The sequence below is a fragment of the Gigantopelta aegis genome, chromosome 14 (genome assembly GCF_016097555.1).
Source record: "Gigantopelta aegis isolate Gae_Host chromosome 14, Gae_host_genome, whole genome shotgun sequence".
In the NCBI taxonomy this organism is placed as follows: Eukaryota; Metazoa; Mollusca; class Gastropoda; order Neomphalida; family Peltospiridae; genus Gigantopelta; species Gigantopelta aegis.
The window spans coordinates 5,488,430-5,505,006 of NC_054712.1; the positions used below are offsets into that span (position 1 = coordinate 5,488,430).

General features: G+C 35.6%; 1 protein-coding gene across 3 annotated transcripts in view; it reads left to right on the top strand.

The window, feature by feature from the left end:
• LOC121388573 overlaps positions 1 to 16,577 on the top strand; it is a 168,686-nt gene that overhangs the window by 37,690 nt on the left and 114,419 nt on the right. For all 3 annotated transcript variants that reach the window (XM_041519963.1, XM_041519962.1, XM_041519961.1), the window contains exons 6-8: positions 8,494 to 8,709; positions 10,454 to 10,648; positions 15,886 to 16,067. In XM_041519963.1, the coding sequence (XP_041375897.1) occupies positions 8,494 to 8,709; positions 10,454 to 10,648; positions 15,886 to 16,067 (593 nt within the window). The remainder of the gene's footprint in view (positions 1 to 8,493; positions 8,710 to 10,453; positions 10,649 to 15,885; positions 16,068 to 16,577) is intronic.

Consider the following 16,577-nt stretch of genomic DNA (forward strand, 5'->3'; position numbering starts at 1 on the left):
TATTTTATTTTAACATTAAATTTGTTTAGTTTTTCAACGTCTGTTTCATTGGTATTCCTAAGATTAGTCTTGCAGCAGAGCGCCACAAAGTGAAGTGTACCAGGGCTGGAAGTATAACATTTAATTGTTACTATGGCTGAAATTAATCTCCAAGGTGTAGAGTTCATGAACATATAAAACGACATTTTCTAAATTTGGTGCAAACTTAGCCATTTTTATACGGCAATCTATAATGGGTTATATTATGGTATGATGTTGTCCATATGTCCGTCTGTTAACTTTTTCTTGTCCGGACCATATTTTGCATATATACAGATGCATACAGGACCATCAAACCTCATATGTAGGAACAACTTGGGATGGCAGTGTGTCACATACTATGACTAGGTCACTGTGACCTACTTTTCATGGTCTACTGCACATAACAGTAAATCCTAGTCTGGACCATATCTTGCATACATATGCATACAGGACCATCAAACCTCATATGTAGGAACAACATGCGATGGCAGTGTGTTGTGTACTATTACTAGGTCAATGTGATCTACTTTTCACGATCTACTGCACATAACAGTAAATCCCAGGCATGCGATTCTTCCGCTTTTTAGAGAAATTCCGCTTTAAAAAAAAAATCTTTTATTGTAAATTAAATCCGTGAAAAAATTTTCCAAAAAAAATCCCATTTCCCTTTATTTTCAAGTTTCTTTTATTATTGCACTTCCACTAAACCATTTTCTTAATGGCTGTTCACTTACCTGTAGACAGTGTACCGCGATATAAGACTGATGACCAGTCAAAGAAATCACTGTGCTTTTGTATGATAGAACATTTTCAGATTTTTTTAAGAATACCAAATCACATGCCAAAAATCTTTGTCCGGACCATATTTTGCATACAGATGCATATAGGACCGTCAAACCTCACATGTAGGAACAACTTGGGATAGTGGTGTGTAACGTAGTATTGCTAGATCACTGTGACCTACTTTTCGCGGTCTGCTGCACATAACAGTAAATCCTTGTCCAGATCATATCTTGCATACAGATGCATACAGGACCAAAACAAACTGTTCATACATCCAATTGCAAACAATTCACATAATTGGAATTGAATCATAGTCATAACATCTTCATTAATATATATATATATATATATATATATATATATATATGGTTTTCCATCAAACTCCTGATGGGTGTATCATGTACCTAGCTCATCTTGTTCAAAATGGCCACCAGTCCATCAATAAAATATTGTATATCTTTAGAACTACAACACTTAGAAATGTGATCCTGGTGTCAAAACGTATGTTTATGGAGTCATTAAGTTCATCAAAACTGTTAATTTGCAATGCTGTCAGATAATTGGTTGTCAAACAGTTAAAATGGCTGACTAAAATGGTGGTGTTTTTGATATGTAAATCTAATAATTTGTAACCTTTTATGTTAAATATTAAGTTTTGATGGTTGATAAGTTTATAGTTCACATGTTTTGAAAAATTCTAAAACAAAATTTAACCTTAAATTGTAAATGTTTGTTTAAAATGATAAATCAAAATGTCGTACATGTGCTATGTAACCATTGATCAAATCATTGCTCATTGATTGAGCATTGTTGTCATTAATTATACAGCGATTAGCACTCACAAGTTGCCATAACTGCAATACCAAACCAGTATATCTGTCCCAGGACAGACTTCTGGCTATCCAGAGATTGGCTCCGGGACAGACATGCTCAAAACCTCAGTGTTATATAAGCATGCTTAAAAATTACCTGACCAAACCATGAATGAATGAATGAATTGTTAAGAAATCCATAGCATGAAAGCCCTGAGGGTAAAGTATAAATTGAGTACATGGTGAGCACTATACACACGACCGTCCTCATAGCCACATACTGGTTATCATCTGCTACACTGTTGGATTCATCTCTCCAGGGCGGGACGTAGCCCAGTGGTAAAGCACTCACTTGATGCACGTTTCATTTGGGATCGATCCCCGTCGGTGGGCCCATTGGGCTATTTCTTGTTCCAGCCAGTGCACCATGACTGGTATATTTAGAAGTAGTTTGTTTTGTTTAACGATATCACTAGAGCACATTGATTTATTAATCATCGGCTATTGGATCATTTTGACACAGTCATAGAGAGAAAACCCACTACATTTTTTTCCATTATTAGCAAGGGATCTTTTATACGCACCATTCCACAGACAGGATAGCACATGCCACAGCCTTTGATATACCAGTCGTGGCTCACTGGCTGGGACAAGAAATAGCCTAATGGGCTCACTGTCAGGGATCGATCCCAAACTGACCGCACATCAAGTGAGCGCTTTACCACTGGGCTGTGTCCCACCCCGACTGGTATATTAAAGGCTATGGTATGTGCTATCCTGTCTGGGATGGTGCATGTCAAAGATCCTTTGTTACTAATGAAAAAATGTAGTGGATTTTCTCTCTATGACTGCATGTTTCCAAAATGACCATATATTTGACATCCAATAGCTGATGATTAATAAATCAATGTGCTCTAGTGGTGTTGTTACACAAAACAAACTGTAAAGAAACTTTCATCTCTGTATGATCTTCACACTCGACATAATCATCTGGTTCATTTTCTGCTTTATGTTGTGCACGATTGTCCATTAATTGTCAAAGCATGATCACTTTGAAGCACAAGCAATATGGACTGTCACTTTCACATCAGCTTGTTCAGCAATTCTGGGTGAGATCAAACTGGTTCATTAACTTGGGTATCACATACCCATAAAGTATTTTGACAGGATTTCCCAACTCACTTTTAGGTGTGCTGACATCTTGTGATGCCAACAGCTGGTAAAGGCATCATTGCATGCTGACCAGTGTAGGTGTAGCTGTCTTCATTTTGGGTAGCTTCTTTGCAAGTAGGGTCTCCTCGAGTACTCCGGTACTGGCCGAGTCTAGCAAGTTCCATGCAAGGAAGAGCACTGTCATTTAATTATATTTCAAACATCATTTTGCCATGTATATGCTAGCCACCGGTTACATTGTAGGGCTATGAGACATGGAGGGAAAACAAAAGTCAAATGTGTGGAATGCAATAGCTAGAATGACATGAGTTGGTCATATATAGCATTAACTGGTGTAAACCAGTTAAGACTGGCATATATGTCTTCCATACATGAGGAGATACAAGTCTGCAAATGTGTACACAGAGTACGTATGGTCAAATGTCTAGTATCAGTCTGAACGGAATGAAGATGCTGTGTCTCAGTATTGAACGGGACAAGACAAGTAAATATTACAATAGATGGCAGTTGTGAAGTCAATATATTGAAATCACGAATTAGGCTGACACCAGAATAGTGCTAGATACAAAATTTACTGCCTACCTGTTGACAGCAATAAACCACCGTGTTCTTGCATGAGGATCCCACCAAGTTTGATTTCAAGAAAATGCTTGATAAGTCTGGTTTACCCAAACTGATGAAACAAACTATTTGCATTAATTGATCCAGAATTGTTGACCAGTCTGGTGTGCATCAGTCGGCCCATATCTTGATATTGAACAACTTTGTACAGCAGCATGTAACGGATGCACCACAGTGCTCAACATTGCAACCAAAATGGTCGGCAGTGTGACCAAAATGTTGGCGTGGCGATTGATTGAATTTATTATTGTCACCGTCTAGCGACCGACTCCAAAAACGTCTACGTATTAAATTATTTGGCATGTGCATACAGTCCTAACAGCGAAAACCTATGAAATTTGTTGACATCATTGTCATGGGTGTAGAAAGTACTCGCCCGCTCGCCAAATGCAAGTAAAAATTCTGACAGACGAGTTAAAAAATGCAACTACCAGTCCGACGGGCAATCTGTCTTTTTGATTTTGTTTGCCATGTGATGTTGATCACTTACCAGGTGTTCTTAATAATGTTTTGTCAATATATATATATATATATATATATATATATATATATATCATTTGAAGTGAAGACACTGTATATTATAATATTATTAATAATATATTATTCTATAGACTTGTGGACTAGTAGAAATTATTGTTGCTTCTGGTCTGGCGAGCTAGTGAAATATGTTCCATTTCTTTACCCCTGATTGTCGTTCTTTACGAAGTTGTCAAATTAATCATTGTGAATTCCGTGTTAATTTTTGGTACTGTTCGGAACTCATCGCTGATTTTAGTGCTGGCAGTGATTTGGCGAAAACAATCCAGATAGAGTGGACTCTGTCTAAACCGGATTCTGTGTAATCCGGATCTCTGCATAAACCGGTCCATTTCTAAAGCCCCGTCCAGCTACCCTTTATCTCTTAGGTATAAATCTCTGCCTAATCCGTACTCTAGCTGTCTACTCCAGACTCCGGATCAAAAATCAAGAACGAAAGAGCCGTTCATGTATTAATTACCTCTGTCGACACCGGATTAGGATTTTACTGAACGACGGGCTGCCAAGTAATCAGGACGCCGTCGCAAGATCAAATACAAAATGTAATCGCACTAGTGTAAAGTTTACTCTTATTGCGATAGGCCGTTAGATCAATTGGATTAATATTAGTGTGTGTGTGTGTGTTTGTTTGTGTGTGTATTTTGTGTTGTCTTATTACATTTATAATGGCGGAGCGACCCCAAAAACAGCAACGTATCGAACTTTCTTTAGAAACTAAACTCAAATTACTACAAGAATTTGATTCAAATCCATAGTCGAAACAAAAAGATTTAGTGCAAAAAAAAATATTTGTACGTACGAATAAATAATGTTTTAGGAAATAAAATGAAATTTAACCTAGTACAAATATTAGAACGACCAGAAACACATTTAAAGTTCTGCCACTAATATTTTATGCAGAAAAATATATTTGATATGTAATTACAATCGTTAAAAAGTCTGTTAGTCGATAACATCTTAAAAATTGCAGCAAACTCAGGAATGTCCGTTTAAGTCAGACCTGTCAACCTTTAGTCAAGAGAAAGCAGGAGGTGTGTGTTGAAAAAGCAGGAGATTTTGTCAAAAAACAGGAGATTTTTTAACTGCACATGATTTAACACAATTTTTTAAAAAGTACTACAATAAGTCATATGAACACTACATAATGTTATGTATACACTTGTCAACCTTAGTTATTGGCATTAAAAAAAAAAATAATAATAATTTAAAACAAATTATATATATATTGAATTAAAAAAAAAAAAATTAAAATATTATTATAATTTAATACATATTTTCAAAAATAACTCTTATCCAAAAATCTTAACACTAACAAATTTAAACATTAATTAGTACATTTACAGTATTACACTTACAGGTTGCATCATCGTTATTTGTGTTTCGTGAAAAGTAGACCCGTTTATTATTTAGAATATACATTTCCATTCACCTGAAGTGTTTTTTGGTAATCCTGGTAATCCTGGTGTTTGTAATACCACAAAATACATTTTTCGTATTTCTTAAAAATGGACGCACGTTTGAGAAAAAAACGTTGAGCAGACAAGGTCTAATCTATTTTTAGAAGGGATATTTCCATTTCAATGTCACAGACGTTGGTATACCATGTGACCGTTATCATTTTGGTTCGGTTTGTTTTCTCGTGCACGCGGTTCGCGCAATCAACATCTGATTTGTTGTTGTTCATTTGTGAGATTTTTCTTCACAGTTCGTGAACATTTTCAGTAACAATAAAGTTCAGACATGTAAGTGTCTCAATACAAAACGTTACAAACCCTTAAAACCAATAATTTTGCTAAGTCTTACGATATCTGAAGAGGGGATACAACCAGGACAGAACAGTTGGAACATGTCCAGGAGAGGTGAAAGAAACGCACCCCAAGTCTGTGAAATTTGTCGTGATGTAGGCATTGTTGTGCTTTGAGCGACATCTGCCGGTGACATCAAAATACTAACTTTCAAAATTATTTCAAGCAATTGGGACATGGGGATTCCCATGGTATTTATCGATATAAAACCTGCTTTTTCACTCCATTTGATAAAAACGTGATCTAAGTGTGTTACAGGTTTGTAGATTAACCAAATTATAATTTATTTTCGCTGGATGGAACTAGGGTGTGCGGCTTTAATTGGTCTATGCTATTAGTTGCCTCTACCTGTGATTCCTGATTGGCAGGTGTGTATTTGAGTGGTAACCAGATGAGCCAATTAATTGACGCTGTCTAGACACGAAAATGCATACCGGTATTGTGTAGTAATATTACCTGTCGCCCCTAAAATAGAAATGGACATGGTTTATTACTGTAAACAGTTCTGTCAACTATCGATTAAGTAGACTTTCCCATCTAAAACTACAGAACTGACCAATTACGTAGTCCCAAAGAAAAGAACATTATCACTTGGGTATCATGGTTTGTTGTTTTTGCTCCAATGTAGCATACCAATAGGTCTAATAGTGTACATTTTCCTTTGGATTATTTAACAGAGAAAAATACTATAACCCCATTTCTTTCCGTTAATGCAACTTGAAATATATTTAGTTAAATAGTTTATTATATTATCACATCATTTATGTTATTTTACAAGTCAGGTTGACCAAAGAGAAAGCATTGTCGAAAATTACGGCTCTTGTTTACACTGTGCATACAGGATTTGGTCAGTCCTGAGCTGACGTCACTTCGCCCCAAGTTAGCTGTACCAGATGCCTCGAAAAGAAAGGAAAATGGCTGCCCCCAGTTAGCAGGAATAATGTTTTTTGTTATTAACACTAAAATTACGCGTTTTTCATTAGTTAAAGTGTCAGTATATGTTGGTGGTCCGGGTATGCATCTTTCAAACACATAAGGCTCATGTTTTAGTTTACTCTCCCTTTAATGCACACAACCATTTGGAATATATCAACTGATATCGATTCTGGATCTGGTATGTAATCGGCCGACTAAAGAAGTTCCGAATACAGTATTGACTATGGTACATTACTGGTGGTTGCATTCGATTGAAGAACACGAGCACAGAATCAAGTAAAGGTTGCTCACTCACTGTTAATACCATCCACATTGTAATCACATGTGCAAAATGGAGATTGATTATTAAACAATGCATTACAACATGGGCATTTAATTAATTCAACAATTACGTAATGTTCTTTGGTGCTTCATGGGATGCTTTACAAATGTTTTGGGATGCTTTACAAATGCTTGTCAATGTGGCCTAATTTTCGATTAGTTGATTTTTTAATCAATAATTTATTTAAAATAATAAACTCAAAAGAAGAAGAAGAAAAAAAAGCAAACCGAATAATGTTGGTTAAATTGCATACATGTAACTGAATAATGTTGGTTAAATTGCATACATGTAACTGTGGCAGTGAAAAGTGGAGGGGTGAACAGGGTGTTACATAATTTTAAAAGGGATGGTGGTCTTAACGCATTTGATCTGTTAATCCATTACGCATGTTGCTACCCTCATTCAAATTGAATGCAGCCCCAGTTAGCAGTGTTTTTGTTTTTCTTCCTGTATAGATGTGTACACTGTTCCCTCCCAGTATGTAGAAGCATGGTGAAAACTTTCAAAGCGGCAAAATGTTAAAATATTACAATTCTTTAGGAAAATGAAAATCTAAACCTTCAAACGCTAATCAAGAATACGAGATAGGCAAGGCAAGTACTGAAAAGTCAAATGAAGGCCAATCTGAGAAATCTGCAGCTGAAACCGAAACAGAGCCAGCCAAAAAATGTAGAAAATTTAATGAAACTTGGCTTTCAGTTTCCGTGGCTTCAGCATGATGATAATACTGACATAATGCACTGTACCTATTGTAGAAAAATTAGCAAGCATGTTGCTGGCAGAAATCAAATAAGGGGAGACATTTTTTTTGTATACCCACACCCACAAAATAATATTTTATTTAAACGGTAGGATATGTAGGAAGAAAAATAGCAGTCGTATGAGGCATACAATTATAATTAGTCCCTCCCACCTCCCTCATGTGATCAATTCTGAAACGATCCTCATTTCAAATGATGATTGAGTAAAAACTAAACTATTTCATTGTTTCAGATTATTTATTTAATCCAGCAGCATAAGTCATGTATAATGTTATGATGGTTACAACACCCGCATAAATGACACAAAAAGAGTACGTAGTGTGGCTAGTAATGTTTTAAGCTTGGCGAGTAAACATTTTTTGTCCACTAGCCAAAGAAGAGTAAGGTATAAAAACGAGCGTAGAACACTGGTATTAATTACGATCACTATTACAGGAATGGTATGATGACTTAATGTATGTATGAGTATTAATATTAATTACGATTACTATTACAGGAATGGTATGATGACTTAATGTATGTATTAATATTAATTATGATCACTATTACAGGAATGGCATGATGACTTAATGTATGTATGAGTATTAATTATGATCACTATTACAGGAATGGTATGACGACTTAATGTACATGTATGTATGAGTATTAATTACGATCACTATTACAGGAATGGTATGATGACTTAATGTATGTATTAATATTAATTACAATCACTATTACAGGAATGGTATGACGAGGTGAAACTACTTATCGAGGACCTTACTGATAAAAATGGAAAACTTCATTCTAGCGGTGGTAACCCGAGAACGACAGTATCGGGAGCGGCCTTCGAAAAGGTCAATGCTGTTTATGGGAAAGTAGAGCCACTTGACAGTTTGAAGGAAAACAGGAAGATCACGAAATGTTTGGGTTCAACGGAGAAGATAAAATCACGTGATGTGAGTAAATACCCTGTCAGTGTTTCTGCCAGAAAGACATTTTTGGGTATGGCCCTATGAAATTGAATGCAACCACAATCAACAGCTAGCGGCTATGGGCCTCCCAAAAAGAAAATGGGTTATGTTTAGGGTTAGGGTTAAGAAAATCATACAGTAATGATAAGAATCATTAATTTTGTCAAAAGGTCAACTTTAAAAAATAAAATCTGCAAAACAATTTGGGTATGGTGCCATACCCATTTTACCGTCTGGCAGAAAGCCTGCCTGTCAACCATTGTCATGGAGATTGCTGTGGTGTGTTCAGTTTTCCCCAGCATGAATCTTACAGTTGTAATTTGTGTATGTGTGCTTGCTGATGGAAATTAAAACATTGAAATCATTAAATATATATACATTGTATAATTATATAATTTAAAAAACCCTAAAGCAACAACATTGGCAGTAATTAAAAGTCTGGAGTCTGATTTCGATGGGCATTCAGATTACAGGGATTTTTATTGATGTAAAAGTCTGTGTTGAATTCTGTTCACTATTAACTATAGAAAAGTAATAAAAGCGGAAAGTCTTTTCAGCATTAAATTTTAGATGTAAATAAACGTCACTGGTAAGTAATTGTAACATAGAAGGTGTGTTTCTGATAATTAGATACTAGTAAAAAACAAAGAAGTAATAATCATTATTATTATTTATTAATAACATATGGAACACTATAATTAATAGATGTGGTAATGAATGTTTTTTGCTTTCTTCCTGGTTCATTTAATTCTTATTATGTGTTTTTTTTTTTTTTTTTTTTTTTTTTTTTTATTATTATTTTTTTTTTAAAAAGCAAAACTGGCCCCTTGTCTGGGAATAAGCCCACCCCATGCTAAGCTCACAGTGAGTTGTCTTATAGCCCCCATGGCTTGTTTCCGGTCAAATACGGTACAATCAAATGTGGCTAAAATGATGTAACTTTATAAGTACTTGGGGCGTTTTGTTCATAATCAAACATGTTGATGTTTTGTCGGACTTTCGAATTCATTTGGAAATTGAATACAGTTGATATCTTTCCATGAAGCCAAACTGAAAAATTAATTTGGTTAAATATACGTTAAAAATATTACAACTGAAAAATAAAATCCATGACTGCCTGGTCACGGTGATGAAGCATACGAGATGTGAATGATTTCCAAACACGTTTGAAACTGAAATAAGTTTTATAATAACAAAGCTCCTAATAAATTTATTGAATAATGTGTACTTTAGTTATTTCAAAACAAATATTATATGTTTCTACTTAATTTTAATTGCTTAATTTGTCATAACCGCTACACAAGCTAGGTACTGTTGATAAATATAGACCAACAGCTAACCTGGATTATGTGCATATCACATGACAAGTCTAACCGGCTGATGTAAATAACATTGACAGCTATCTGCGGGGCCGTGTGGTTTCACAGGTAAAACTTACATTAAATGAGCACAATGGCACTAGATTTGGTAAAAAAAGGAGAAGATTTTAAAACGTACTGCATCAAACTGTTTCAACACAGAAATACTTCATTTTTGTGTCGGACAAAATGACCGCTAATATTAAGTTTGTGACTGACAAAGCTTGACAAATTACAGATTTGCACCGGACAATGTCTGTGACCAGCCACTTATTTCAAGACTTGTAATTTGAAGAAAAAAAAAAGCCCAACAAATCTTAAGCAATTAACCAAGTTACATGTGTAAATATGTCAGTTTGGTTTCTCTGCAGGCTGTTGATCTCCGTTTGAAGGTTGAAAAATACATTGATTCAGGTGACGCATCACGCGATGGACAGTACTGGCCTATCATAAAGAGTGTACACATCCGTGTGCCCAACTTGGATATCTTTAAAAGTGGCCTTGTCTTTGTTGACCTTCCAGGAGTTGGTGATTCCAATCTGGCAAGGAACAAGATTGCTGGGGAAGTAAGTTTCACAACCTTTCTAGATAATTGCAAGGGATGTTCCAGCATTGATCATAGGCCTAGATTATAAAGAGCGTGCACAATATATTCCAGTCATACTTGTAATATGTTAATTAATGTGTGTGCTTCTCTGTCAAACTTCTAATGGGCACCCTTTGTTCCTCATCGTGGTGCAGGGGTGGCAACATTCTGATGGGTTTCCTTTAGATTGGCGAATAAAACACATACATGTGTATTCGATATCTATTGGAAATTTTTAAAACTAAGTTCTTTAAGTATCTGTGATAATGTTTTCAAATATGTTTTTTTTCATTTTGTGCCATATTGGTTTTCTAGCTTACCACAGCTTCATACATTTTCCATGGTTTGACCACAGCATTTGTTTGTTGTTTTTATTGTTGTTTTTGTATTTTTGGTATGTTGTGTTGATTACATGTATTTGCAGCTGTTTACGTTTAAATCTGTTTTTGTATGCCTGTCTGTGATGGGTTGTATTATGGTATTGCGGTGTCCATCCGTATGTACGTACATACATGTATGTGAATACGTCAGTAGGAACAACTTGGGATGGAGGTGTGTTGCATACTATTACTAGGTCACTGTGACCTACTTTTCACGGTCTACTGCACATAACAGTAAATACTTGTCTCGATCATATTTTGCATACAGGACCATCAAACCTCACATGTAGGAACAACTTGGAATGGCGGTGTGCATTATTACTTGCTTATTATTACTAGGTCACTGTAACCTACTTTTCAGTCTACTGCACGTAACAGTAAATACTTATCTAGACCATATCTTGCATACAAATGCATACAGGAATATCAAACCTCACATGTAGAAATAACTTGGGATGATGGTGTGTCACATACAATTATTAATAGTCACTGATACATAAATAAAATAATTTGTCTATATTCACATAATTAGAATTGAATCACACCCGTAACGTATTCATTAATATCTATGGTTTTCAATCAAAGTCCTGATGGGCGTATCATGTAGCTCACCGGTGTTTTGTCTTGATAATTCTGTTCAATATTGGTTTGTTTACTACAGATCTGGGGCGGGACGTAGCCCAGTGATAAAGCACTTTATCCCAGTGATAGAATTGAATCACACCCATAACATATTCATTAATATCTATGGTTTTCAATCAAAGTCCTGATGGGCGTATCATGTAGCTCACTGGTGTTTTGTCTTGATAATTCTGTTCAATATTGGTTTGTTTACTACAGATCTGGGGCGGGACGTAGCCCAGTGATAAATAGAGGATATTATATGAGTGTCCATGACAGACGATGTTTACGACACGAGTGCCTAAATTATCATATTTCATGGACACGAATGTAATATTGCGATAATTTAGGCACGAGTGTCGTAAACCTCATCTGTCATGAACACGAATGTAATATTCTGTTTATTAACATAGAACTGTCTTGCTAAATGAACATTCCAGTCATTGTTTACAAATTTTGAATTTGAATGACGTCAGTATTCCAATGACGTCACTTTGCATTTCTTTACAAATTAATAACTATAAATTGGGTACATGACATTTCCGTTTTATGAATGCTGAAAAAAATCCACTGCAAAATAGATATTGAAATTTTTTTGTTTGAACATGCATTACTAATGCACCTAAATGTGTTTGAAGAAAATCTTGTGATTAAAACATTGTACATTTTACTAAATATGGCTTTCAAGTGAAATTACGGTAAGAGATATGCTGCATTTATTATGTACGAAGCCAAGACAAGGGTGCGAAAAGTGACTGTCGTCGACCTTAGCATAGAACGTTATATTCATAATTAAGTGTTTGATGTGTCACAACTACATCATAATATAATACAATTTATCATAAATAATCAATTAATGTTTTATTAAATTAATTAAAATCACGTATTTGTCATTACGGCATGTGATCAGCTTACACTCGTAAAAATGTATGAATGAAGAAAGTAGTATCTGTGGAATGTCGTGTCAGCCAATCAGAAAGAAATGTACTCTTACAACAGCCAATTGTTAAACGACAATGCCAAGAGGACATACGATTTAGTTATGACATACGAGGGAAATCGTACGATAAATATGACCCTCGTTATGCTGTACCTCGTAGGTAATAAAGCACTTTATCCCAGTGATAGAATTGAATCACACCCGTGACGTATTCATTAATATCTATGGTTTTCAATCAAAGTCCTGATGGGCGTATCATGTAGCTCACCGGTGTTTTGTCTTGATAATTCTGTTCAATATTGGTTTGTTTACTACAGATCCGGGGCGGGACGTAGCCCAGTGATAAAGCACTTTATCCCAGTGATAGAATTGAATCACACCCGTGACGTATTCATTAATATCTATGGTTTTCAATCAAAGTCCTGATGGGCGTATCATGTAGCTCACCGGTGTTTTGTCTTGATAATTCTGTTCAATATTGGTTTGTTTACTACAGATCTGGGGCGGGACGTAGCCCAGTGATAAAGCACTTTATCCCAGTGATAGAATTGAATCACACCCGTAACGTATTCATTAATATCTATGGGCGTATCATGTAGCTCACCGGTGTATTGTCTTGATAATTCTGTTCAATATTGGTTTGTTTACTACAGATCTGGGGCGGGACGTAGCCCAGTGATAAAGCACTTGCTTGATGCACGGTCTGTTTGGGAGATTGATCCCAGTCAGTGGGTCCATTGGGCTGTTTCTCGTTCCAGCCAGTTCACCCTGACTGGTATACCAAAGGTTGTGGTATGTGCTGTCCTGTTTGTGGGATGGTGCATATAAAAGATCACTTGCTGCATTAGGAAAAAATGTCACGGGTTTCCTCAGATGACCACAAGTCAGAATTACCAAATGTTTGACATCAATAGACGATGATTAATTAATGTGTTCTAGTGGTGTTGTTAAACAAAACAAACTTTAACTGTAACCATAGCTCCATCAGATTTTAGTAACTGATGACTGATATCACTTCTAAATATTGTCTGTAAGTTAGCATCTGCATGTATATCTGAACGAATTAGAGGTCCTGGAGTACTTATTTTCTGATTAAAGAAAACCATGCCAGGTCATTATTTTTGGTGACACTATAGGAATAATAATATATTCTTTGTTTATAGACAGGTTTTTCCGATTGGGCGACACACACAGTAGTTTACGACGTAGATAGATGGCATCACCATACGGCCGCCATTAAGGGAGTAAAATTAACGCAATAATAACATAAGAGGGCATTGCATCTGGGTGAAATTTCAGTATTTAAAATTGGAACGTTTTGTAAAAGCAAAACCAGTCTCTCGGATAATTCAAAGCTCATTTAACTTTTACGCTACTGGATTAATTTTTGACAAAAGCCACATTGACTGGATACAAATTTTTAATTTTTATTCACATATATTGACTTAAATGTTTTATAAATACATAAAATTGAGTTCATATTTGAATTGGTAAGTATTATTTTTGTGGGGTTTTCAAATTTTTATGATATTTTAATTAGATCAGTTAATGTTGATTAAAATTAACAAAAAATCGAAAACGTTGCATTTACTTATGGGCATTTGTGGCCACCTGTCCAGTATTTATGTCCATTATTCCCAATAATGGTAGTTTACTGACCCCAAAAAAATAAATAATAACTATGATAGTTACGATCAACTATCCACCTGCACTGATTAATATTATGCACAACCATTAAAATTAAAGTGCTGGGACCGTATTTTCGAAGCAATCTTAGCCTACGAAATCGTAATCTATGACGTCACTATGGCGTGTGCTGTAGTGACGTCACACCCTACGATGGTTTTACGATTTCGTAGGACTAAGATGGCTTAGAAAATATGGGCCCTGTTCCAGATATATGATGTATTGAGCTATATCAATTAACATATTATTCAATATGATTAGAAAAAAAAAAAATATATATATACCGGTATATTTTCCATTTAAAAATATTCCCCTGAAAAACAGGGACCCATGCATTTTACTAAACATTGTAAGTTTATGTCTGCTACTAGCAGTTATCCTGGTCGTACGTTTACATGTGTTTGGCATCAATTTCATGCAGAAAATTACATCATTACGGAAGCTGGAGTATTTTAAAGACAAAAGAAAATGAAATATGTGTTCTTCTAACTATAAATGTTGCACTATAATAGTAATAAGAATGGTTGTTTAGTCGTAGATTTACGTTTACATGCAAAACTTGGCTTACGATGTTTTCTGAAATTTGGCCCAGAACCTGCTGAATTCATTTCGGGAATTTCCATAAGATTTGATCCGTGATGTCATGAAGGGAACTCCATTCAGTAGTCAGCGCCATTGTTCATTGCTGCTTTTGTGTTTATTATGGTTAAACGGCATGTTGTTGGCGGCTGTAGCAATACAAAAGCCGATAAATTTAGTCTTCACACATTTCCTAGTAATTGGGGCTCCTGGTGATGCCCAAGACAAGTATAAAGAAAACAGAAGCGGATGGTGGGGGGGGGGGGGGGGGGGGGTCATCTGATACCAACCTCCGATGAGGCTATATAATATATATATTTTAAAGTACAGTATATTAGGCTATACAGGTGTCCAGGGTAATTATATTTGCTTGCATATGTTTGAATTATTCGTTAGGCTTTTGTATTTGTGTGTATATATGTGATTTATTATTTATGTTTTTAATGATGAACACACTTCCACCAACTTTAAGTGAGGTTGATTTATCCAACATACTGGTTTTGCTTTCACAAAATGTATCAAAAAGGTCACAAATACTGAAAATGCGCCCAGCTAGATGCCTTCACATGTTAATATTGTGCGACTTTCACTCCCTTAATGTCGGATCAATCACATGATTCTAAACATGACCGCGCACAGTACTTTGACGTCACTTGCCAATAAACCCATCCATAGTCTGTGAAGAACTGTTTTACTGAATATTTGTTTGTTACCATTTTGTGAAGAACTGTTTTACTGAATATTTCTTTGTTACCTGTTTGTGAAGAACTGTTTTACTGAATATTTCTTTAACAGTTTGTGAAGAACTGTTTTACTGTATATTTCTTTGTTACCAGTTTGTGAAGAACTGTTTTACTGAATATTTCTTTGTTACCTGTTTGTGAAGAACTGTTTTACTGAATATTTCTTTGTTACCAGTTTGTGAAGAACTGTTCTACTAAATATTTCTTTGTTACCAGTTTGTGAAGAACTGTCCTACATACTATATATAATTATCATTATTTGTTGTAGTATTTGAAAGACTCTTCACATGTATGGGTGGTGGCCACGATACAGCGAGCAGTCGACAACAGCATAGCTAAACAACTGCTGGGAAAGCACTTCCGTCGACAGCTCTATATGGATGGCCAATATGGAAGTCTGGCTTTTATTTGTACACAGATTGATGTTATTACACCATCAGAGATCAAAAAGTAATAATGTCAATCCTTTAAATATTTTTTGAGTTTTAACAGTTCGTCATTTTTTGAAGGAAGGAAGGAAATGTTTTAGTTAACGACGCACTCAACATATTTTATTTACGGTTATATGGCGTCAGACATATGGTTAAGGATCACATAAATATTGAGAGAGGAAACCTGCTGTCGCCACTTCATGGGCTACTCTTTTCGATTAGCAGCAAGGGATCTTTTATATGCACCATCCCACAGACAGGATAACACATACCACAGTCTTTGATATACCAGTCGTGGTGCACTGGCTGCATGGAGTGAGAAATAGCCCATTGAGCTCACTGACGGGAATCGATCCCACACTGACCATGCATCAAGCAAACACTTTATTACTGGGCTACGTTCCACCCGGATAGTGATAAATACATGTAACTAAAAAAACCTCAGACTGGTTATGTGAGTTATTATAATATTGCATAGGGGAAACACCTCAGACTGTCCATGTGAGTTATTATAATATTGCATAGGGGA